Below are 24937 nucleotides of genomic sequence, written 5' to 3'. Positions count from 1 at the left end.
AAATTTCCATTCTTCAGTCCAAGTAGTCCAAGACCTCCAGGTACGTTTTCTCCTTGTTATTCTTCTTCTTCTTCTTGAAATATTTTTGGGATGAAACAGGGGCTCCGCCTCCTCCTTCCTAAAATCTGGTACTCCTTCTTTCCTACTTTTAACAGTCTTCCTCCATTTTTTTAAGCCTGAAACAAGGTCTCCACCCCCTTAAACACAACCCACATCGTCCTCTTGGACAACTTATGTTGGGAACAAAACAAGGGCTCCGCCCCCTTATTTTTCACTATTTTCTTATCTACAATCCCCCATTTTTGTTGGCCTGGATGCTAGCAATGGCATTTTATGTTTTATTCGAATGATTTCATTGCTAAAGTAGCTTAAGAGGGGTAGGGATATATATTTTATACTTCCATCGCCTAGGCGCCCGCCTAGTCGGCTGGGCAACTGAGCGTCTTGTGGTCGCCTAGGCGCCTTGGCAACTATGTTCGGCAATGAAATCTGCCAGGACCTACGCCTTAGTTACTAGTCGCTACTCGTATCGGATATCATATTCACTGAGTTCGATTGCCCACTTCGTAAGTTTTCTTAAGACCTTAGGCTTCTGAAGGATTTGCCTAAGAGGTCGATCGGTTAAAACCACGATGGTGAGCGTGGAAATAGGGCCTTAACTTTCGAGCTACTAACACTAAAGCAAAGACCAATTTCTCAATGTCCGGGTATCTAGTCTCGACAGCATGCAATACTTTACTTATGTAATAAACTGGTCGTTGTACCTTTTCTACTTCACTAATTAGGACTGAGCTGACTACCTCGTCACTCGTAGAGAGGTAGAGCTTGAGCTCGTCCTCGGTCTTAGGTTTGGTCAATAAACACGGTGAACTTAAATACTTTTTTAGCTCGTTGAAGGCGACAAGACCCCCCCTTTAATCTAATGTTATGCATCTTTACTCTTTTTAATATAAAAGAATTTTATTAAAAATAAAGAAAAAAATGAGATCCCCCCTTCCTCTTTATCCTCCTCCTAGTCCCCCTCCTCTTAAGGAGGTTTATGCCTCCTTGTGTTCAGGAGGCTTACGCCTCCTGTGTCCTAAACTACGCCTCACACCTCTAGGTAGTGGAACGCCTTGCGTCACGTCTTCACGTTTTAAAACAATGGTTACAACTTATAACAAGAAAAACCACAAAAGTGAAGCTTTAGTTAATTGAGCCAAGTTATTTATACTACTGCAATTTCTTACCTAATTTCACATTTTGTTTGAAGAAAGGTAAATAAGAAGCTTCATCAGTATCATGAATTAAAACGTGGTTTGCAGTTATGTGATAATTTTAACTGTATAAAGCCAATCTTTTAGAAACCTGAGGTGTTGAACCTTCAAACCTAACCTTAACTTAACACAACCTTCATCCAGTACACTTAACCCTCACCCTAACCTAACCTATTTCAATACAAACTCCTTTATTGATACTCATTTTCAAAGTAGGACTTTTGTTTCTCATCACACTTCATACTTTCTCAATTCCATTGATTGCGGCATCACCATCACTTCTTTTGTTATGCCTTACTTTATTATCAAGACCTTAACCCTAGTAAAACCTAATTTTAAATCACACATTTACTAAATTCATACAATGTCCAACCCCATTTGGATCAGTTGGATTAAAGTTGATCCCAACCTATAGAGAAAACACATAGTACAATTTCCAGAAAAAAAATCTTGTCCTGCCCCTTTCCATTAACCAATCAGAAACGAATGTTAGCCTAGTGCTCAAAATATAAAGAATCACCTTACTTGAATTATACAAAACCAGCAAAGACATTTTCCTTTCCTACCAGGAGTTCATTGGCATTGGCTCCATAAACATCAGCTGTCTCAAAAAATGTGATTCCTTTACTAAAAGCATCCTTGATTATTGAAATACCAATCTCCTCAGAGACGGGAGCATTGTAGATTCCAGTTAGGCCCATACAACCAAACCCCAACTTTGAGACCTATAAAAGAAAAATTAATTAGAAAAAAAACATTTATTAAATACTTTGCACAGTGAGCAGGATAATTTCAAATCCCTCCCCCACAATACAAACGGAGCACAACAATCATTCGCCAAGAAATATTTGTATTAGAAAGTAAAATGCCCATGGTGGCAACTCTAAGGCCACATTCGTTTACCGGTAAATAAGTTTGGGAAAATTGATCAATGGGTATCTTTTTCCCATTGACCAACTTTACAATGTTCTTTTTGCATTTATTAATGGGCCCTATGGTAAAATAAATTTCACTTCCCTAGGTAAAACTTACCCATCTCTTAGGTAGGTAAGTAACTTTCCCACCTAGGGGGAATTTTATAAAGCATAATGGGATAACTTTGCCCATTTTTATATTAGTTTTCTATGGATAAAAATGTCATTTTGTTACTTACCTGAGAATCCTGGAAATCAAAAGAACAAGGGCAAGTGCACTTACCTCGCTTAACAAATCCTGTGCACCGCACAGGTCCCCACTAGCATCTCTCTCTCTCTCTCTCTCTCCCCCCCCCCCCCCCCCCCCCCCCTTCCCACCACTCCTATTAAGCAAACTCATCACCCTCTATCTCCATTTCCTAATTAGCTCAATATATTTTACCTAAAATCTCTCTCTCTCTCTCTCTACAACTCATGTTTTGCACCCTCTCTACCCAAATAACTGCTCTCCTTAATTATCTAAACTCATCTCTCTCTCTCTCTCTCTCTCTCTCTCTCTCTTCATTCTTATCCTATTGACACATCTCCTTAATAAAAACATTACTAAAATCTCTCTCCTTAATAAAAACATTACTAAAATCTCTCTCCTTAATAAAAACATTACTAAAATCTTTATTTATCCCCACTCTCCTAAAACCTCTCCACACTCCTAATTTATTGTTCTTAAGACAGGTCCCGATTTCCTGCGCATCCTGACTTGCACATTTTCCTACACATCCTATCATAGTGTGCTAGGTCTGCCTCATACTATTAAATTCTTACACATGCGAACTGATTAACGGATGCTGTGAGAACTTCCATTTCTTTGCTTTTTATTTTTTAAATATTAAAAACATTAAAACAGAAAAAAAAAAAGAAAAAACCTTTTCTCCTTCACTAATGGTTATACTAATGGTTATGAGGATGATTTCTCTAATCTCTCTTTCTACAATGGAGGAGAAACAAAGTAAAATCTGTTTCTAATATGCAACAAAAGGCAAACAACAAAATTTGTTGTTTATTTACATCATTGCATGTTTCCTTTCTTCATTTACCTCTACAACAGGAGAAGCAATGAGATCACCGATATATTTCTGTGCATAATACTTTGAAGGGTGTCTCCTCTAGTGGAAACAAAATCTAGCCTGAACTTTCTAAACAACCACAAAAGAGAGAGCCTCTCATCATGTGACTTTATGCTTGGTTTGGGTTTGGTCAGGGCTTCTATATTTGGCCAAGACTCTCTCTCTCTCTCTCTCTCTCTCTCTCTCTCTCTCTCTCTCTCTCACTCACTCATTCACTCACTCACTATTCGATCCATTTAACTAAAGTGATGTGGTTTATTGGATCGTATGATTTTGTTTTCATTAATCCAACCCAGTTATGACCCGTTTACATTAAATGGTATATTACCCATTGTTTATAATTAATAATTTTATTTTATTATAACTCATACTAAAATAAATTAATTATTTTCGTGAATAATTAAAAATTCCCAAACAACATTTCTATTTAATAATTAATAATTTTCATTTTAGTAATATTTTTGGGATCAATTACTAATATTGTCCACAATTTACTAATAGTTTACCAAAATTAATTAATTCTTTTCAGAATTAATTGAAAAATACCAAAATTCACTTAAAAATTATTATTTATATCCATGATTTATTAAAAGTTTCCAAAATTTAATACCAAAATATATTACTATTTTTTTAAACTTATATTATTAATATATTATTAAATTCATGAATAATTAATTAGTGATATATTACCAACAAATTAATTAATTTTTTATTAATATTAAAAATTAAAAATTAAAAATTAATAATTGTTTCATGAATAATTAAATTGATTATGAAATTAACTGTTATTACTGTTAATAATAGTAATATTTTTATAAAGTAAGAATTATAAAATTTATTAATTCATAATTAAGAATTATTAACTATAATTATAAATTTATGGGAAAATTCCTAATCAGTGCCATAAACTTTGGGGGTTGTGCCAAGTCAGTCCCCAAATTTCAAAGCGTGTCTCTGCAGTTACTCAAACTTTTAGAATGTATCCAATAGGTCCCTTTTATTAACAGTCCGTCAGTTATTTGTATCATGTGATAACATGTGCCACTTGAAATTTTTAAAATATCAAAACTAACATTGAAAGAAGACATTGTTCATTGTCTTCTACCTTGAGACCAAAGAGCTGCGCCATTGCTACGATGGTGCCGAAAACTAGCCAAGTTCCGGCAACGGCTAAAACCACAATTGCTATGGTTTCTTGTATATTCTTTATTTTTTTTTTAATTTTATGTAGCTGATGAAAATTTCCTGTATAATCTAAAATCCATCTTGGATTGTTGTTGCAACCTTTCTATCTAAGATAGGATGCAAGGTGGAATGACAACATAGTTTAAATGGAAGGAGTTTTGTATAAATTGGTTTATGTGGAAGTGGCAGATAAAGAAAGTTAGATGACAAATGATGGGTTGTTTTGACATTTCCAAAATTAACTAATGGACTATTAATGGCAAGGACCTATTAAACACATTCTGAAAGTTCAAGTACTGCATAGATACGTTTTGAAGTTCGGGGACTAATTTGACCCGACCCCTAAAGTTTAGGGTACTAATAAGGAATTTTCCCTAAATTTTATTAATATTTTTTACCTATTAATTACAAAACTTAAAAATAATTATTAACTATTTTTGTGAATAATTAAAAAATACCATAAAATATTAATATTCTTAATAATTAGTATTACTATTAGTAACTATAAATTAAAATTAGTGCTATTAATTACTAACGGGACCTTATGATGCATGAGATTTGTTAAAAGAATTTGAGGCAAAAGGAGCTAGGGGTGTACCTTGGGTTGGGTGGACCTAACTCGAGCCCGACCCAGTTCAACTCAAGCTTCTACACAAGTTGGGCTTGAGTTTTCGAACTTCAAGCTGGGTTTAGGCCAAAAAACTTAAGCTAACCTAAAATCAGGTTGGGTTTGGGTTAAGGCCTTGGGTAGTTTAAGCTCGACCTAACCCAATTGAAGCTTGTTCCAACATTTTATGATTTATACCTAGAAATTAGGCTATAAAGCTCAATACACCCAAGACCAACTCAAGCCCAAGATGTTAGGTTAAGCTTAGGTTGGGCCTAAGTTAGTAAACTCAAGCCTGGATTAGTAAATTAATTATCAATAATTATTGTCATTCTATTTTTGTTATATATTAGTAAATTATCAGTAATTATTGATAATTTCTAGTAATTTTTCTCTTACCAACCTAGGCCTAACCCGAGCTTTAACCCAACATCTTGAGATGGGCTTGGGATTGGACATGTCAAGCTTTGTTGTAGGTAGAATATATTGATAATATGTAGATATGTATATCAAAAAATGTTGGGCGGCCTCAAATTGGTCAAATTGGGCTCGAGCTACCCAAGGCCCCAACCTAAGTCCAACCAGAGTTTTTTTTGGCTTAAGCCCAACTTGAAGTTGAAAACTCAAGCCCAACCTATGCAAAATCTTTGGCTGAGTTGGGTTGGGCTCGAGATAGGCCCACTCAAGCTACACCCCTATCTCCTTTTGCCTCAAGTTCTTTTAATAAAGTTCGTGCACCATATGGGTCCCCACTAATAAAATAATATAAAGATAGTTTGGGGTTTTTTAAATGGTTTAATGTAATATTCCTTGAAATTAACTTACAAAATGCCAACAACAGGGCAAAGTTTTGGAAACTAGAAGTTCATGGGATTCTTTGCCACAAAACAAAGTTTGGGGGCTAAGTGCCACTGTCCCTTAAGCTTAGTTTGGGAAGAATATAAATACATGTATATACAAGGTTTAGAAATACAGTTAGGTTTTTCACTTTACATATTTATATTTACACTAGCTAACTCCGTGCAGTTGGGATAAGGAATGGATGATGATGATGATGATATTTTTTATTTACACTCCTAAATTGAGACTTAAGCACAAGACTTAAACCTAAGACTTTTTGCTAAACTAACACTATAGGTGTAAATGGATTGAATTCAAGTCAAATAAGGTCATATCTGAATTAGAATATGATTAGAAATTTTGATATTTGAATAAGATTCGATACTCGATGGATATTGAAAATTAATATTCGAATTCTATTAAATATTCGGATATTCAATTCAATTAAAATTCAACCAATTAATTATTTTAGGTAATTAATAAATATATAAATATATAAATTGTTTACATAATTTATTTATTGTATATATAAACTATATAAAACATTCAAATATTATATATGTATATATATATTGTATAAAAGTAAAATAATCGGTCGAATTCAGATATTTGTCGAATCGAATTAGGTCATATCTAAGTTCGAATCCGATTAGCTAATCAGTATGAATAGGATATCCAAATTCAACCAATTACAATATTCGAATTATCTGAATTCGGTTTGATTATGTATTATCTCAATTTTGAAATCAGATTTTTGAATACCGTTGACACCCCTAACTAACACTATTCAAACTTTCTTTTTATTAACATATATCGTGAGGCTCATGCATATGGTGTATATCCATGTAATCACTACCATGAGGCTCATGCATATCCCATGCAAACCAACTCAGTTTGGTTACTTGTTTGTATAGAACCCTCTCTCTCTCTCTCTCTCGACGTAGCTTTTCAGAGCAACAATGTCAATTCAGCATCATAGTTGTGTTTAATAAAAAAACCAAAAAAAGTTATTTGGTTGAGCCATTTATCAGATAAACGGCTTTCTTGAAAATCATGAGAGTTGTTTATAAAAAAAAGCCAAATATGACATTTTTTATTTTCAAGACTGTTTTTTACTGTTTGGTTTATATGGTGCTTAATGGCGTTAAGGTGTAAAAAATCGTACAAAATGTTTAAAGCAGATTTGTCTCATTTTCAAGACAAAATTGTACAAAATGTTCATTTTATAAATGCCATCTATACCAAACAATCACTTATGTATTAACCTTGTCACATCCCTCTTGACCATATCTTTCTCATATCAGAACCATCCACTTGACTCCTCACCCTAATCCATGCTTACCTACCAAATTGTAGCTCAAAATTCACCCGTTTGACCCACCATCATGCTTAGATCCTATTTCAACAACTCTCATTAATTAAATCCTACCATTCGTCATGCCAACTTCACATGACTAATCAAACCTCACCACTATGTTTAGAGACCCAAAAAACCCCACCATGTCAAATTTCACTACCAAACACCTCCATTTGACCATTGAAAAAGTAAGATTCCATTTCGGACCCTCTCGTTGATTAGAAAACCATAAGCTAAGACATCGATCTAAACTAAATCAATCAATCTATACCTCTGATCAAAGATCCATCACTTCCATTAGATTCAGGACGTTCATAAGTTCCAACCCACCAAATTTCATCCCAAAATTTCCCTATTTAACCCTTTATAAAAAAAAGATTCTATTTTAACAAATATTGCTTGTCTGAACATGTCATCCATAGATCTCAATTATCCCGAACCCATTTGATCAATCAAGCATCATAACTATGTTTAGAGACCCAAAAAACCCTAGCACATCAAATTTTACATCCTAATTCACCCATTTGACCCTTAAACTAGAAAGATACTATTTCGACGCACCAGATTAAATTGCCACATCATCTGTCCCAACCTGAAGCCTCAAAAGGGTGATGGCTAATTTCAGACCTATTAGAACACCTAGACCAATGAATTTGAGACTAATAGGTTTAAAAAGCTCAAAATACCAAACAGACCCCACTTAAAGCTAAAAAAAAAAAACAGAACCACATTTAAAATTTCATCAAATTTACATTTTTTGCCACTGACAACCCAAATACGAGACTGCCATGATAAGCATGCCCTAAGCTCCCATTGGAAGCACAAAACCCAAGAAAATCACCCCCGAATCAAAGAAAATGTTTCACCAAATAGGAAAGCTTGACTACACATCTTTTTCTTTGAAGACTCTTTGACTATTTATGTGAAAAACCTCTATTAAATCATAGGCATTGTAGCTGAGCGAATTCAGACCTGTCCTTCCTCCCTTTCTCTATAAATACTAATCTAATTCAAAACCAAGTGGGGGGAGACCGGAGAGAAAAAGAGAAAGGAAGGGGGATTAAAGAGAGAAAACTTGAGGGAGGTCCCTAGAGAGAAAAAGAGAGAGAGAATAGAGCTTTCTCCCAGCCCATATACTGATTCTTGTTCACCTGAAATTCAGAGGTACTTTGAACCTTAGATTCCGAACTCATCTCCTCCATTTTCAAGTGGAAGTTGTTGCAACAAGAAGCATTCCCTAGCTCAATAACCCATTTGAACTTCATTTTATCTCATACTTGTTAGATAGTTTTGTATGCCCTTAGCTTCAATCCGATTTGATGTACTTTTGTTATTTAGTGTAAATAAATAAAGTGCATGTTTGATTCATGTTGTTTGGTATGATTCTGTGTAAGACCCTAAAACTGGACACTTATAGAGACTCGTGTTAGTTTTAAATGTTCACAGCCATTGGATAAGTCTAGGGAGATTTATCCTGCCAAGGCTGATACTGGTGTGCCACTAAGTGTTGGGATGGCCTGTCTCGGCCATCAGGGTGAGACCCAAGGCACATGTAGTATGGGATTACTCGAATCCTTGAACCGGACCAGATTTCCAGTATTGCCCTGGACCTTGGAGATAGATGGGCAAAATTAGAAAGTTACACCTGACCCCTAGACTCGATTATGATACTTCACTAGGTGTCGGATCGGGTTGTCTTTGATATGCCAATCAGTGATATCCTTAGATGGGGATCAAAACCTGGGTATGTTGGGACAGTCTGAGAATTCATCTGAGTGGGTGATCATAGTGACAGGATTAGCCCCTTTGTCGGACAAAGGGTAATGATCGGGAATGCACTCTCTCTGATGGAAACCAAACTGCCGGCAGTTGATTTCAATCGTTGGAATTTTGTTTTGCAAAATTAATAAATATATATATATATATATATATATATGTGTATATGTACGGTTTCGAAATATTTGCAAATGGTTTTAATTCCCGGGATCCATGTGAGAGGAGAGTGCAGCACTGTTCCTTGCAGCCGAGGGAGAGGTCCTCTCTTGTCGGGCAGTGCTTGATCATTAAGGGCTGAGAGGTTAAGTGTAAGACCATTTAGGATAGTACCTGATGGGCTAATCTTGCACCTGCCCACAGTCCCTGGGTTTTTATAAGATGGCTTGGCCCAAGGACCACTTAATGTAAGTGTTGGGCCCATAGGGTCCATGTGATGGGCTCAGGGGTTTACTGAGTTTTTCAGTGAATTCGGCTGGGCCTTGTAATAAAAGCTGGGTCGAACCCATGTGGCTGGTGTGTAGATCAATGCTTGGGTCTCACGCCATACAAAGAAGCCCATCTGGGCAGCAGATTGGAAACTAGTTAAGCACTGAACACTTAATGAGCCAAAAGCCCATTTCGAGCTGGGCTGATGTGATCACCCATTTATGGGGCAGATCTGAGATTAATGTTAGCAAAAGGATAGGGCCTTTTAACCTTATCCACTCTGGGAGACCAAATTCAAATCAGATTTGAATCTAGTAACCTCCTGATAAGAACAGGAGTAAACTAACTTAATCTGCAGATAGGATTAAGATAATCCCCTATTCAAATACTGATTTGGATTGAGATAACTCCTAATTAGGAGGTTTCTTAATCAAGAAGAAAGGAGGAGAAACCCAAGGAAAAAACATATCAGATTTCAAACCAAGGGTTTCAGAGGAAGCAAGAAAGCTTCCTACGAATAGAGATTAGATCTCATTCATACTCTAGAGAGAAGAGAAGCAATTATTCTGTCTTCGTTCTTGGAGTTCTCCTCCAGCCGCCGCCGCTTCTCACAAGATTCAATCTTTGTAGAGGAAAGAAGTCAAGAAATCAGTTCTTGACATCAGTCTTGCAGTAAAGACTAAAGAAGATTCGGTGTTCAGAGTTTCCAAAGGATTCTTGCGAAGGATCCAGTGTGTAGGACGCACTCTGCTGGTTCCGTTCCTCCTACAGCTATGTCATCTTCAGCAGGAGCGGATCTTGGTTTCTTCTGTTTTGATTATGGTTCAAGTAAAATCTTTGAATATTGTATTCTAAATTTAGGGAATATGATTCCCAATTGGAAGAAGGTAGGAAAATTTTTGAAATTCGCCCACCCATTCCGCAACTTTCTTGGCGTCCATTAGATGGATCATATCATTCTTTCAATACTAGCTGTTGAAAAACTTTTGACAAGGTATATACGAAATGTAAGTCATTTTTTAGTTTTTTTCTGGGTTGCCTGAGGTTTTGAAATGTTGGAGAACCATCATTTTCAATTTCTTCTTGACTGAGAATAGAGGCAGACAGGCGTGGGTTTTAGGGAAATCAGTACCTAAGACTTGATAACATCACCTCAAAATCGGTCTTAGGAGAAATTGAAATCATGCTTCTCCAGATTTAAGAAATTCCTGCAATCATTTTTATTTTTCACCGAAATAAATTGAGCCTGAACAACTCCCGTATTGGGCTGCTATAGCAGTTTGGATAGAGGGGTTCCTAATACATTCCATTTCCCAATCCTTGGGATCCCAAATCTCTCGGTTGTATGTCTCTCATTTCCTCTTGGGTGCGGGCCCACTGAACGCCAGCACGTCCGTAAATTTGGTGCTGACCTGTAGTTATGTATTAGCACAAACACGAAACAAGCAAATCAAGATTAAAGCATGCGTCAGTCAGACGATGAAGCTAATTTCCAAACTCACGCGCATGGGCAATTATAGAAACTCACCTTTGGTGAACCAGAAGGGGTGGTGTGCTGGGGTGGTGACGGGGGAGCACTCACCGGCGATGACTTCTGCTCTTTCTGGCTTTCCTGGTACACCGACAAATAAACCAAAGATGTTAGGTGTTGGTGTTGGTGAACTAAAAGAAACGAAACCAGGGCCAAAGATTTAGCATATCTCTCAGCGACAAACGAGATACAGGACTTATTACCTCAGCCATGCAGCGAACTTGCAGAGTGCAGCCATTCTTTTGTTGGCGTGGGAAGTATGTAGAAGGGAAGACCATGCTTGATGGCCTGCCTCTGTGACCGAGGCGCCCCACGGCCACGGGGTTCACCAAGATGGATTGCATGGATACTGAGCTCGCCATCTGAACGATGATCGCTTTGAGGAGATTTGAATGAAAGCTAAATCGTCAGCACAAGAGCGAGAAACCGAGCGTTACGACTATCAGCTACGGCTAGCTTTCAAGTTTCAACTTGCTCGAGTAACCAACCATGCACTTCGTCTTGCGAGAATATGGGAGAGGAAATGTTTATATAGAATCCGGGAGCAGCACGAATGGTGGAAGATAGAGTTCCACGTCACCGATCTGGGCCTTCCCATTTATTTGATGTAACGTGGATGGCTTTGGCTTCGCATGAAGTAAGTAGGTGACGTGGGCTCCACATATACCCGGAACCTCGAAGATTCTGGAGAGTGGGGGGTATAGAGGCCAAGAAAGTTCGAGGTTTTACGATTGTGCTTGCGTTGCGTTGGACCGTTGGGTAGGTCGACCTTTTCCCGTCACATGTCATAAGTTCATAGAACGCCACGTAGTTGTAAAGATCTGTGATGGAGAGATAAGTCGTAGAGCTTAGCCCAACTGCTAATTTCTCAAACCAAGAAAGCCATGTGTTTTTTTTATGATCTAAGCTGGCACGTACCTGGATGTTAGATGTGTAAATTAGGCCGTGTCAAGGTACGATACGATCGAGTGAACCGTGGGGTTTCAAGTTCATGGGCCAGGATGCCACGGCACGGCCCACGGGCCCATAATGGGCCAAGCACAGCCCGCCCGACAAACTAGCCCGTAATGGGCCTTATAGGTGTGGGCCGAATTAAGTCTCGTAATTAACCATCAATCCCTTGACCCAAAAGTGGGAAATTAGGGTTGACAATCAGCCTCCATCGAACCACATATTCGGCCCAACCAGTTTGAACAAATCTGGTTTGAATGGGTCTAGGGTCTGATTTTTAATTAAAGTAATAATTCAAGAAAACGATATGAAATTAATTACTGATTAAAGAACAAGCAAGAATCAGTCATGGGGTTGTTCGCACACCTCCATCCTGCAAAACAAATGTCAGAACCCAGTTTGTAGTTTCACAAACTGCAAATCGCAGATAGCGATTTATGTATCTGCGAAATCTCCTTCTGCGTTGCCATCTTCGATCAAGAAAATAAAATAAATAGAAAACCCTAGTTTTTCTATTAATATTACATTTGATCGAATCCTATACATTCAGTCTAGAAAATAAAAAAAATTATTTACAAACCAGAATGTTAAAAGAAAAACTGCAAATCGTAGGTTCACTGCGCCAATCAAGATTTCGATCTCCAATTCTACGAACAACCCATAAATCAAGAAAATAATAAAGAATAGTTCTAAATATAATCCAGATTTATAAAAATTAATTTCAGATCATTCACCCTTTAATTGGGACCCGATTTCCCAGAAAAAACCATAATCTGCGCAAATCGGGTAGAACGCCTTTTGTCCATTTGCGTAGGTTCAGATCTGATTTAATTTGGTTCAAGATTTGAACCATGACTCTGATACCACTGAAGGGATGAGAGATCCATCATATGGATAGCCAAACCCTGTAGGAAGGTAGGCGAAATTTCAAAAATTTCTCTCTCCCATATGGGAATCATATTCCCTGTTTTAGAAAAATTGCATTTTCAAGGATCAATCTTGAACCAAGAACCAAACGAGATCTGAACCAAAACTGTAGGAGAGGGATATACCTGATACGAAGATGCAATATCTCCCAACGAAGGTGTTCACGCCCAAAGAAAGACTCCAAGACTGCTCCCACTGAAGATGACATAGTGAATGGTGGAGCAGAATCAATAGGATCCATCCAACGAACCGAATTCTTTACTAAGAATTCGATGGAGGCAGTGAGCACGACTTCTGATCAGCCTTTCTCCAAAGACTGTTATCAAGACACCTCTTGATCGCTCCTACAAAGGAAGGAGATCGAATTGGCAGTATGGCAGCAACTGGAGGAAACACAAGGAGAAGATGGCACAGTCACACTGTTGCTGTCTTCTCTTCTGGGTGCTCTGAGAGGCTTGGGATGCTGAGGATGATCTGAATGGTTCGCCCCCTCCTCCTTTTATAGGCTTAAAGAGAGCTCCTAATCTCATTAGGAGTTTCCTAATCCAAAACTGTAATTGGATTAGGAGTTCTCTTTAAGAGATAAGGATAAGTCCTTATCTTATCTGCAGATTAGATCAGCTCTCTCCTAATCTCATTAGGAGGTTTTCAGATCTGGACTCTCTGAGTGGATAGGGTAAGACCCTATCCTATCTACTGATTTAATCCCAGATCCGCCCCCTTATTTAACTAGTCAAACTAGGCCAGTTCGAAATGGGCTTTAGGCCCAATAAGTCTAAGTGCTCAAACTGCTTCCAACCTGCTGCCTAGTTGGGCTTCTTTGTATGGCGTGGGACCTAAACATTGATCTACACATCAGCCACATGGGTTCAGCCCAGCCTCTTTTACAAGGCCTAGCCGAATTCACTAAAAAGACAGTGAACCCCTGAAGCCCATCACATGGACTCCTAATGGGCCTAACACTTACACTAAGTGGTCCCTAGGCCAAGCCACCTTATAAAAACCCAGGGACTGTGGGCAGACGCAAGATTAGCCCATCAGGTATTACCCGCAATGGTCTTACACTTAACCTCTCTGCCCATAATGATCAAACACTGTCCGACAAGAGAGGACCTCTCCCTCGGCTGCAAGGAACAGTGCTGCACTCTCTACTCACATGGATCCTGGGAATTAAAATCTTTTGCAAAATATTTTGAAACTATAATATATATATATATATATATATATATATATATATATATATATATATATATATATATCCGTATATAAAATATATTTTGCAAAACAAATTTCAACGATTGAAATCGGCTGCCGGCAGTCTTGGTTTCCATCAGAGAGAGTGCATCCCCGATCATTACCTTTGTCTGATAAAGGGGCTGATTCTGTCACTATGATCACCCACTCAGATGAATTCTCGGATTTTCCCAACATACCTAGGTTTTGACCCCGCTAAGGATCTCACGGATTGGCATATCAAAGACAACCCAATCCGACACCAAGTGCAATATCATAATCGAGTCTAGGGTCAAGTGTAACTTTCCAGTTTTGCCCACTAATCTCCATGGTCCAGGGCAATACTGGAAATCTAGTTCGGTTCAGGGTTTCAAGTAAACCTACATTGCATGTACCTCGGGTCTCACCCTGGCAGTTGAGACAGGTCACCCCAACACTTGGCGGCACATCAATGTCAGGAATGGGAGGAGAAAAACTCCCTTGTCCGGTGTTACATCATTGCCTCTTTGGACAACCCAATACAGAGGCAGTTCGATCAGATCGAACTTGCCAAGGACATATTGGACAGTCTCAGGACGATGTATGAAGAGCAGAATTGTTCTACTCGACAAAAGGTCTTGAAACAGTTCATGACCGCACAAATGACCAAGGGCCAACAAGTTCACGATCATTGTCTTCGGATGATGGGATATATCAACGAACTAGAGGCTCTTGGATCCGGGTTGGACCTTGCGACCCAGATAGATGCTATCCTTAATTCTTTGCCTCCTTCCTTCAATCCGTTCATCATGAACTAGCATGAACAAGCTGAATGTCAGCTTGCAAGAGCTCAGCAATATGTTGCAAAGAGCTGAAGAACTGATTAGAAAGGATGAGCTTGTAGCTATGCTTGTTGAAACTAGCAAGACAGGTGATACGCTCAAGTTATCTAACAAGAGGGAGAAGGATCTAGAATAAGGAGAAGAGAGAGAGAGAGAGAGTTTGTTTGTAGAAAAGCCAATGCCAACTCCATTCATTCAGGCTATTTTTATAGCCTTATGGTGCTACAAACTGGGAGTAGAAATAGGAACTACTGCCCCTTAATCTTAGGAGCTTATCAACAAAAAAAACAGAATGCACTTATCTAGGAAACAGAATGCACTTATCTAGGAACAGAATTGAAGACTTATCTAATGCACTTATCTGGGAAACAGAATGCACTTATCTAGGAACAAAATTGAAGACTTATCTGTTCTAACAGAATTCAAACTGAATGGATAAGGCTTATCCCAACTAAGAGCTAACATGACCGGGTCTTCTGCTGCTATCCACTTTGACCGGGTCTTCGGCTGCTGCATGCATGCACGTATCATTTTCCTCCCCCCCTGAAGGACCCTTGTCCGCAAGGAAGTCGGGATAAGATTTTCTGAATCGCCATTCATTCTCCCAGGTTGCATCCTCACCTGGCACCCCAATCCATTTGACCAAGACTTCGGATTTTGGGCGGTATTTGCCCTTGTGAATAATACGACGATCTAGGATTGCTTCCGGTTGGGGTAGGATGGTCGAAGTATCCGAGATTGGAGGAAGCTGAGTGGAAGTAGGGGTGATGGGTCCCAAGTGCTTCCGCAGCAAACTGACATGAAACACATTGTGGATTTGAGAGCCGGGGGGCAAGGCTAAGCGGTAGGCTACTGGACCAATCTTCTCAATGATTGGGTACGGCCCAAAATAACGTGGGACGAGCTTCATGGAATGCCAAAACGCCACCGAGGTCTGCCGGTAAGGCTGTAGCTTCACATACACGAAGTCACCTGCTACGAACGAGACTTCTCGTCGGTGCTGGTCCGCTTGACATTTCATCCGGTTCCGGGCTACCTGGAGGTTATGTTGTAGCTCGCGTAGGATGATGTCCCGGTCACGCAAGTATTCGTCAACTGCCCCTACTCGAGCTGTACCCGGTACATAGGTCAGGAGACTAGGGGGTGGGATTCCGTAGACTGCTTCGAAGGGTGTCATTTTGGTGGAAGAGTGAGTGGAGGTGTTGTAGCTGTATTCTGCCCAAGGAACCCACTCTAACCATTTTCGCGGCTAGTCACCTGCAAAGCACCGTAGATATTGCTCCAACGTCCGGTTAACAACTTCGGTTTGCCCATCGGTTTGGGGATGGTAACTTGAGCTCATACACAATTTCGTCCCATGCATCTGAAAAAGTGTCTGCCAGAATGAGCTGATAAATACCTTGTCACAGTCGCTAACAATGGATGTTGGTACTCCGTGTAGGCGGACAACGTTGGCAACAAATGCCTTCGCGACTGTGGTGGCAGTGAATGGGTGTTTTAAGGGAATGAAGTGGGCATATTTTGTCAACCGATCCACAATTACCATGATAACCGTGTACCCATTGGAGGGAGGCAATCCTTCGATGAAGTCCATGGAGATGTCTGTCCACATTTGAGTAGGAATTGGTAATGGCTGAAGCAATCCCGTTGGTGTCATGCAATCTGTTTTGAAGCACTGACATACGTCACATTGTTGCAAGAACTCCTTCACCGTCCAACGCATGTGGGGCCAAAGGAAGTTGTGCTTGATGCGAGAGAGGGTCTTATGAAACCCAAAGTGTCCCCCTACAGGGGATGAGTGGCAGTCCGCCACCACCTTTGAAATCAAGGTGGAGGTGGGGCTCAAATAAATCTTGTCCCCCTTGTACCATACCCCATCCCGTTGAAGCAACTTGTGGGAGGGTCGCCTTTTCATCAATTCCCCATAAAAGGTGTCTTGTTTGACCTCTTCTTGTAGCGTCGGCCACCAGTCTGCGTGTGGTATAGAGATGGAAAGAAACTGAAATTCAGCCATACGTGACAAGGAATCCGCACCTTGGTTCTCAGCCCCTTTTTTATACTCGATCTCATAGTCGTAGCCCAGTATCTTTGGCAGCCACCACGTTTGTGCCGGTGTGGTTATCCTCTGCTCAAGTAAATATTTAAGACTTTTTTGGTTGGTGCGGACTGTGAATGGTTTCCCAAGCAGATATGGGCGCCATTTCTTAACGGCTTTGACAATAGCTAACATCTCCTTCTCATAGGTGGATAATGCCAAGGCTGAACCTTTCAATGCTTCACTGAAGTAGGCCACCGGTCGGTTTTGCTGGATAAGGATGGCGCCAATCCCGGTTCCACTCGCATCGCATTCAATCACAAACCGTTGGGAGAAATCTGGTAGTCGTAGGATTGGCGGTGAAGTGAGTGCCTTCTTCAATTGCTGAAAGGCCAGCTCTGCTGCCTCGTTCCATTGAAATCCCCCTTTGGTCAACAGTTGGGTTAAGGGAGCTGCAATGCTTCCGAAGTCGCGGATGAACTTCCGGTAATATCCTGCTAACCCGAGGAAGCCACGGACCCCCTTTGCTGATGTCGGTGTAGGCCATGCGAGAACAACTTGTATTTTGGCTGGATCAACGGACACGCCTTGTTCTGAAATCACATGACCCATGTACTCGACCTGCGAAACCCCAAATTGACATTTTGACATTTTTGCAAATAATTTGTTAGAGGATAATACAGTTAGAACAACTCTCAAATGAGATAGGTGGTCTTCCCATGATTTAGAATAAACCAGAATGTCGTCGAAGAAGACCAAAATAAATTTCCGGAGGTATGGGCGGAAGAGGTCGTTCATGAGGCTTTGAAAAGTTGCAGGTGCATTCGTCAAGCTGAACGGCATCACTAAGAACTCGTAATGCCCTTCATGTGTTCGGAAAGCCGTTTTAGGAACGTCTTCTTCTTGCACTCGAATCTGATGGTATCCCGACCATAGATCTAGTTTGGAGTAAAATTTGGTGCCGTATAGCTCATCTAATAATTCATCAATCACGGGAATGGGATACTTGTTTTTAATAGTGATTTTGTTCAGTGCTCGGTAATCCACGCAAAACCGCCAAGCTCCATCAGCCTTCTTCACTAGCAAAACCGGCGATGAGAATGGGCTATTGCTTGGTCTTATCAGCCCTGTCTGCAAAAGCTCCTTCACCATCTTCTCTATTTCGGTCTTCTGGTAATACGGGTATCGATATGGCCTCACACTCATCGGTCCTTTGTCGGGAAGCAGTGCAATCCGATGGTCATGTGGTCGTTTAGGAGGCAGGCTTATGGGCGGCTCAAACACATGGGAAAATTCGGTGAGAAGGTGGTCCATCTCGGGTGGAAGAAAACCTGGTTGGCCGCTGCTATGTGAATGAACTATTTGAAAAAAAAATCCCGTACCTTGTAACCCATTGCATTCCTTGTTGGTTAAGGCTTCGATGCTGGCTCGTCCCAATCCTTGGAAGGTGCAAGAGAGTCCCTCCTTTTTGAACGTCAAGGTTAGTTGTTTGTAATCCATCTCGACGGGTCCAAGCGTCTCTAGCCACTGTACTCCCAACACCAACTGGCATGCTGCGACGGGAAGAACATAATAGTCAGCGGTAACGGGGTGTCCTTGAATGGCGAGGGTGAGAGATCGGCACTGCCCCATGCACTCGATCTTTTCACGGTTGGCCACCATAACTTGAAATTTCTTGTCTCGGTTCACTGGCAACCCGAGCTTGGAGACGATGGCTTGGTCAATGAAGTTGTGGGTGCTACCGCCGTCAATTAATACGGTCACGTTCTTGTTTTTCAGTTTCCCAAGAACACGTATGGTTTGCGGGTGCTCAGCTCCTACAATAGCGTGGAAGGAGATTTCAAGGATGGCTTCTTGGTTTTCCTCCTCTGATTCGACAGTCTCCGCGTCCGCCGGTTCCGGATCCTCAATCATGAACAGTTGTGGACGTGCACAACGGTGGCCAGAGGTGAACTTCTCATCACAGTAGTAACACAACCCCTTCTCACGACGTTCTCGCGCCTCCTGGTTGGTGAGTCGCCGGAATGTTGGGGAAGGAGCATTGGAAACCTGGTTCGCGCGCAAGCTTGGTGGAGACCCAAGTACACCGGCCATGGGGTTGGGCGATGCCTTCTGGGTTTTCATGGCTGATGGGGATCGAATCGGTTGGCTAGCTCTCCGCTGTAAGTGATTTCGTTCCTCAATTAATCGGGCCACTCCAATCGCCTCTATCAAAGTTCGAGGCTGCTTGATCTTCACATCTAAATGAACATCATCACGAAGTCCTGCAATGAAACAGCCAATGAGAAAGCTCTCGGGTAGGCCGTCAACTTGGTGAGAGAGCCTCTCGAAGGCTTCTTGATAAGCCGCCACAGTGGTGGTTTGCTTTAGGTGGGTTAATGCCTCTGATGGGTCCTCATAGTCGGTGGGGCCGAACCGTTGTAACACCGCTTTGGAGAGTTCTTCCCATGTGAGCGGTCCGCGATGCTTGGTCAACCACCTGTGCCACTGTAAGGCGATGCTTTCCAAATGGAAGGAAGCTAGCTGCACCTGTTGGTCCGGAATAATATTTTGAAATTCAAAATACTGCTTCGCCTTGTAAATCCAACCGCTCGGATCATCCCCATTAAATTTTGGGAATGACAGCTTGACGTGTTGATGAGGGTGGTCATGGATGGAGCTTGAACGGGAAGTATGGGGGTGTGAGGATTCTTCATGGGCGAAGGGGTTGGTCTCGGGAGTGGTATTGGGAGTGGTTCGTGAGGCTCGAAGGGCTTGGAGTTCAGTTAACATTGCTTGTAAGACAGTGTTCATTTGGTCGAAGCTCGACTCATGTCGTGCCAAGGTTTCATTGACCTCATTGCGGAACTCCGCGTTAGTCTTTCCACGGGTGTCCATGGTCGAACTGGCTCTGATACCAATGATACGCTCAAGTTATCTAACAAGAGGGAGAAGGATCTAGAATAAGGAGAAGAGAGAGAGAGAGTTTGTTTGTAGAAAAGCCAATGCCAACTCCATTCATTCAGGCTATTTTTATAGCCTTATGGTGCTACAAACTGGGAGTAGAAATAGGAACTACTGCCCCTTAATCTTAGGAGCTTATCAACAAAAAAAACAGAATGCACTTATCTAGGAAACAGAATGCACTTATCTAGGAACAGAATTGAAGACTTATCTAATGCACTTATCTAGGAAACAGAATGCACTTATCTAGGAACAAAATTGAAGACTTATCTATTCCAACAGAATTCAAACTGTATGGATAAGGCTTATCCCAACTAAGAGCTAACATGACCGGGTCTTCTGCTGCTATCCACTTTGACCGGGTCTTCGGCTGCTGCATGCATGCACGTATCATTTTCCTCCCCCCCTGAAGGACCCTTGTCCGCAAGGAAGTCGGGATAAGATTTTCTGAAGCGCCATTCATTCTCCCAGGTTGCATCCTCAGATGGCACCCCAATCCATTTGACCAAGACTTCGGATTTTGGGCAATCCAAAGAAGCCTCAGAAGAAAGCCACTAAGGGCAAGAAGCAGAAGAAAGACAAAGCATCGGATGCCTGTCACTTCTGCAAGAAGACCGGCCATTGGAAAAGGAACTGTCCTGCCTACCTGGAATCCAAGAAAGGTAATTTCAAAACTTGTGTTATAGAAACCAATTTATTGGTAGCTTCTGCGTCCTGGTGTATTGACTCCGGGGCTTCAACTCAAGCATGTAACTCACTGCAGGGGTTCAAGGTAAGCAGAAGGTTGAGTGAAGGAGAAGTCACACTCTACTTGGGGACTACTGCAACTATTGCAGCCGCGGCCATAGGAACCGTGGAGTTACTTTTTAGAGAAGGAACTTTTGTACTGAGAGATTGTCTTTATGTACAAAATTTAAGGAGAAATTTGATTTCTGTCTCAAAACTGTGTGCAGATGGTTATTCTGTCTTCTTTAGTAATACGATTACTATTAAAAGAAACAACAGATTCATCGCATATGGGGAACTGGAGAACGGTCTCTATATTCTACATCCTTCTCTAGAAACTAACATAACCGAAACTACGTCGGCTGAAATCCCTAGGAAGAGAGCCCCTGATACAGTTAATCCCACGTGTCTGTGGCATTACCGACTTGGCCACATCGGTGTTGACCGAATCACAAGGTTGATAAAGGATGGTCCTTTGGATTTTCTAACTGTAGAAGATCTTTCCACTTGTGAGCTTTGCCTACAAGGCAAGATGACGAAGTGGCCATTTAACGGTAAGCCTGAAAGATGTACAGGCACACTTGACCTAATACATACTGATGTATGTGGTCCCCTGAGTGTTAGGACACGAAATCAACACGTGTATTTCATCACCTTCACAGATGATTTTTCACGATATGGTTACGTGTACCTAATGAGACACAAGTCTGAATCCTTTGAAAAGTTCAAAGAGTTCAGACAAGAGGTTGAGAAACAGTTAGGGAGAGAAATTAAAGCCCTTCGATCAAATCGAGGTGGCGAATATCTCTCTGACGAATTCAAAGACTACTTAAAGGACAATGGGATAGTATCACAGTTAGCTCCTCCTGCTACACCACAACTTAACGGTGTTTCAGAGAGGACGAATAGGACCTTATTGAATATGGTCCGGTCACTTCTCATACACTTAGAGTTACCCACATCCTTTTGGGGTTACGCATTAGAGACTGTTTTACGTGCTGAATTGGGTTCCAACCAAATCGGTTCCGAATACTCCATATGAACTTTGGACCGGAAAGAAACCAAGTGTCAGACACTTGAAGATTTGGGGTTGTCTAGCACACGTTAAAAGAACGAGTGCAAACAAGTTGGAATCCAAGACCAACCGTTACCTATTTGTAGGCTACCCAAAAGGCTTTGTAGGTTACCTATTCTCTGACCCAAGTGAACAGAAAGTGTTCTGCAGTCGAAATGCGCAATTCTTGGAAACCGATTACATCCTAGACACCCATCGTCAGGAAGTTGTTCTTGATGAGGAGAGCTCAGGAGCAGTGGGAGATGTCCCACAAGTTCCAGGTAGTGACCAACCTAGAAGATCCACTCGGGTATCTAGGCCACCAGTCCGTTATGGTTATGACCAGGATAGTTACCTGGTGGAAACCTTGACTAGTGAGGAGGATCCCGTGATTTACGCGGAAGCTATGTTGGACATAGATTCCCAGAAGTAGGTGGAGGCCATGAGAGCAGAGATGGACTCAATGGAGACCAATGGAGTCTGGACTCAGAAATGGTACACTCAGAAAGAGGGCATCGACTATGAGGAAACCTTTTCGCCTATGGCCATGCTTAAATCCATTAGGATCCTACTAGCTGTAGCAGCATACCATGATTATGAGATTTGGCAGATGGATGTCAAAACTGCATTCCTGAATGGAGATCTTATTGAAGATATCTATATGCAGCAACTGCAAGGCTTCATTGCTGCAGGTCAGGAAAACATGGTATGTAAACTTAATAGATCCATTTATGGACTTAAGCAAGCTTCTAGAAGTTGGAACATCCGTTTTGACTCTACTGCCAAATCGTTTGACTTCAAGCAGAATCCGGATGAACCCTGTGTCTACAGGAAGTACAGTGGAGATAAGTTTACCTTCTTGGTTTTGTATGTAGATGACATTCTACTCATTGGGAATGATGTAGGAATGTTAACTACGGTGAAAGTATGGCTTTCACAACAATTCTCCATGAAAGACCTTGGAGAAGCCTCCTATATACTGGGTCTTCGACTCTATAGAAATAGATCGAAGCAGATAATAGGATTATCCCAATCTGCTTACATTGACAAAATAGTCAAAAGATACAGCATGGAAAACTCCAAGAAAGGAAATGTTCCTTTCAGGCATGGAGTCACTCTCTCCAAGAAGATGTCTCCCAAGACTTTTGAGGAGATTGATGGCATGAAAGACGTTCCCCATGCCTCTGCCGTAGGGAGCATCATGTATGCCATGCTGTGCACTCGTCCTGACATTGCTCAAGCAGTGAGTGTAGTAAGCAGATTTCAAGCCAACCCAGGGTAGGAGCACTGGACTACTGTGAAAAACATACTTAAGTACCTTCGAAAGACAAAAGAGTTTTGTCTAGTATTTGACAGTAGCTCACTGCAGATCCAAGGGTATACAGATGTCGATTTCCAGTTGGATCCAGATGATAGAAATTCTACATCTAGATATGTTTTCACGATAGGGTCGTGTGCTATTTGCTGGAAAAGCAGCAAACAGGGGTCCACTGCAGACTCCACTCCCGAGGCCGAGTACATTGCTGCAAGTGAGGCTGCCAAAGAAGCCGTGTGGATTAAGAAGTTCGTTCACGAGTTGGGAGTAGTTCCATCCAGCACATCACCCATCCCTTTGTTGTGTGACAACAATGGAGTCATTGCTCAAGCTAAGGAGCCACGAGCCCACTCGAAGTCGAAGCACATCGAGAGGAAGTATCACGTACTGCGGGAGATTGTTGGTAGAGGGGACGTCCTGATTCAGAAGGTAGCGTCAGTGGAAAATGTAGCAGACCCATTGACGAAGCCACTATCACAAAAAGTGTTTGAGAAACACGTGGAAAGCATGGAACTCCGTCTAGTACCTGATTGGACCTAAGTGCAAGTGGGAGCTGTTAGACAGTTTTGTATGCCCTTAGCTTCAATCAGAATGATGTACTTTATGAGTTTATTGTAAATGAATAAAAATGCATATTTGATTCATGTTCCCTTGGTATGTTTCTGTGTAATACCCTTAAACTGGACACTTATTGAGACTCGTGTTAGTTTAGAATGTTCACAGCCAGTGGGTCGGTCTGGGGAGACCTATCCTGACAAGGCTAACACTGTGGTGCCACCAAGTCGGTTGGGGTGGCCAGTCTCAGCTGCCAGGGTGAGACCCTAGGCACATACAGTGTAGGATTAATTGAATCTATGAACTGGACCAGGTTTCTAGTATTGCCTTGGACCTTGGAGATTGATGGGCAAAACTGGAAAGTTACACACGACCCCTAGACTCGATTATGATACTGCACTAGGTGTCGGATTGGGCTGTCTTTGATGTACCATTCAGTGAGATCCTTAGCGGGGGTCAAAATCTGGGTATGTTGGGACAGTCCGAGAATTCATCTGAGTGGGTGATCATAGTGACAGGATCAGCCCCTTTATCAGACAAAGGTAATGATCGGGGATGCACTCTCACTGATGAAAACCAAGACTGCCGGCAGCCGATTTCAATCGTTGAGATTCGTTTTGCAAAATATATTTTATATAAGATATAAAAGTTTATATATATTATGGTTTCTAAAAGGTTTGCAAGAAGGTTTTAATTCCCGGGATCCATATAAGTAGAGAGTGCAACACTGTTCCTTGCAGCCGTGGGAGAGGTCCTCTGTTGTTAGGCAGTGTATGATCATTATGGGCTGAGAGGTTAAGTGTAAGACCATTGAGGATAATATCTAATGGGCTAATCTTGCATCTGCCCACAGTCCCTGGGTGTTACAAGATGGCTTGGCCCAGGGACCACTTAGGATAAGTGTTGGGCCCATAGAGCCCATTTGATGGGTCTCAGGGGGTGCACTGTCCATAACAGTATATTCGGCCAGGCCTTATAACAAATGCTGGGCCGAACCCATGTGGCTGATATGTAGATCAATGGTGAATTACAGGATTTACCAGCATTGGTGTTTTACAGAGGTGATAACATAACAATAAGAATAATCCAATTGGCATTTATTTCTTCTCTATTAATAATTGAAAAAAAAAAAGAAAACATTTCAAGTTTAACCAAATCAGTCGGAGGATAAATAAACAGTGAGAGCACATTGCCCTCTCTACCAAACTACACCTTCTGCAGAAAATGAATATGACAAAAAGAAGAAACTTAAGTTTTCTTGGAGATTCTCAAATGGGTAATCGAGGAATTAAATAGGGCTTTACCTCAAGTCCTAGATTTCCCAGTTTCACTCTGGGAATTTCGTCCTTGTGTTCTCCCGC

At 41.2% G+C, this 24937-nt stretch overlaps 1 protein-coding gene across 2 annotated transcripts; it reads right to left on the bottom strand.

Moving 5' to 3' along the window:
- Positions 1–1641: 1641 nt before the first annotated feature.
- On the bottom strand, positions 1642–24895 carry LOC109113878 (uncharacterized). Of its 2 annotated transcripts, XR_016080580.1 has the most exons (4): positions 24881–24895; positions 11220–11837; positions 11014–11097; positions 10682–10897 (listed from the first exon to the last, which is right to left on the bottom strand). XR_016080580.1 is itself a non-coding variant. In XM_088895121.1 (3 exons), the coding sequence occupies exons 1-3, from the start codon at positions 11376–11378 to the stop codon at positions 1787–1789; spliced, it is 438 nt and encodes a 145-aa protein (XP_088751247.1). In that variant the 5' UTR covers positions 11379–11624; the 3' UTR covers positions 1642–1786. The 2 variants fall into 2 exon arrangements, 1 of the variants encoding a protein (XP_088751247.1); XM_088895121.1 differs by lacking the exons at positions 10682–10897; positions 24881–24895 and adding an exon at positions 1642–1981 and having other exon boundaries at positions 11220–11624.
- Positions 24896–24937: the final 42 nt, after the last annotated feature.

Source organism: Nelumbo nucifera, chromosome 1 (genome assembly GCF_055504915.1).
Source record: "Nelumbo nucifera cultivar China Antique chromosome 1, China Antique-T2T, whole genome shotgun sequence".
NCBI lineage: Eukaryota > Viridiplantae > Streptophyta > Magnoliopsida > Proteales > Nelumbonaceae > Nelumbo > Nelumbo nucifera.
This window is presented reverse-complemented; position numbering and strand designations above follow the sequence as displayed.

Excerpts from the sequence above, each read along its gene's own strand:
- LOC109113878 (XM_088895121.1), bottom strand. The coding sequence starts at position 11,378 with ATGGCGAGCTCAGTATCCATGCAATCCATCTTGGTGAACCCCGTGGCC. Across the intron at positions 11,098-11,219 it reads AAGTTCGCTGCATGGCTGAG|GAAAGCCAGAAAGAGCAGAA; the intron begins GTAATAAGTCCT and ends TCGGTGTACCAG. Across the intron at positions 1,982-11,013 it reads CCCCTTCTGGTTCACCAAAG|GTCTCAAAGTTGGGGTTTGG; the intron begins GTGAGTTTCTAT and ends TTTCTTTTATAG.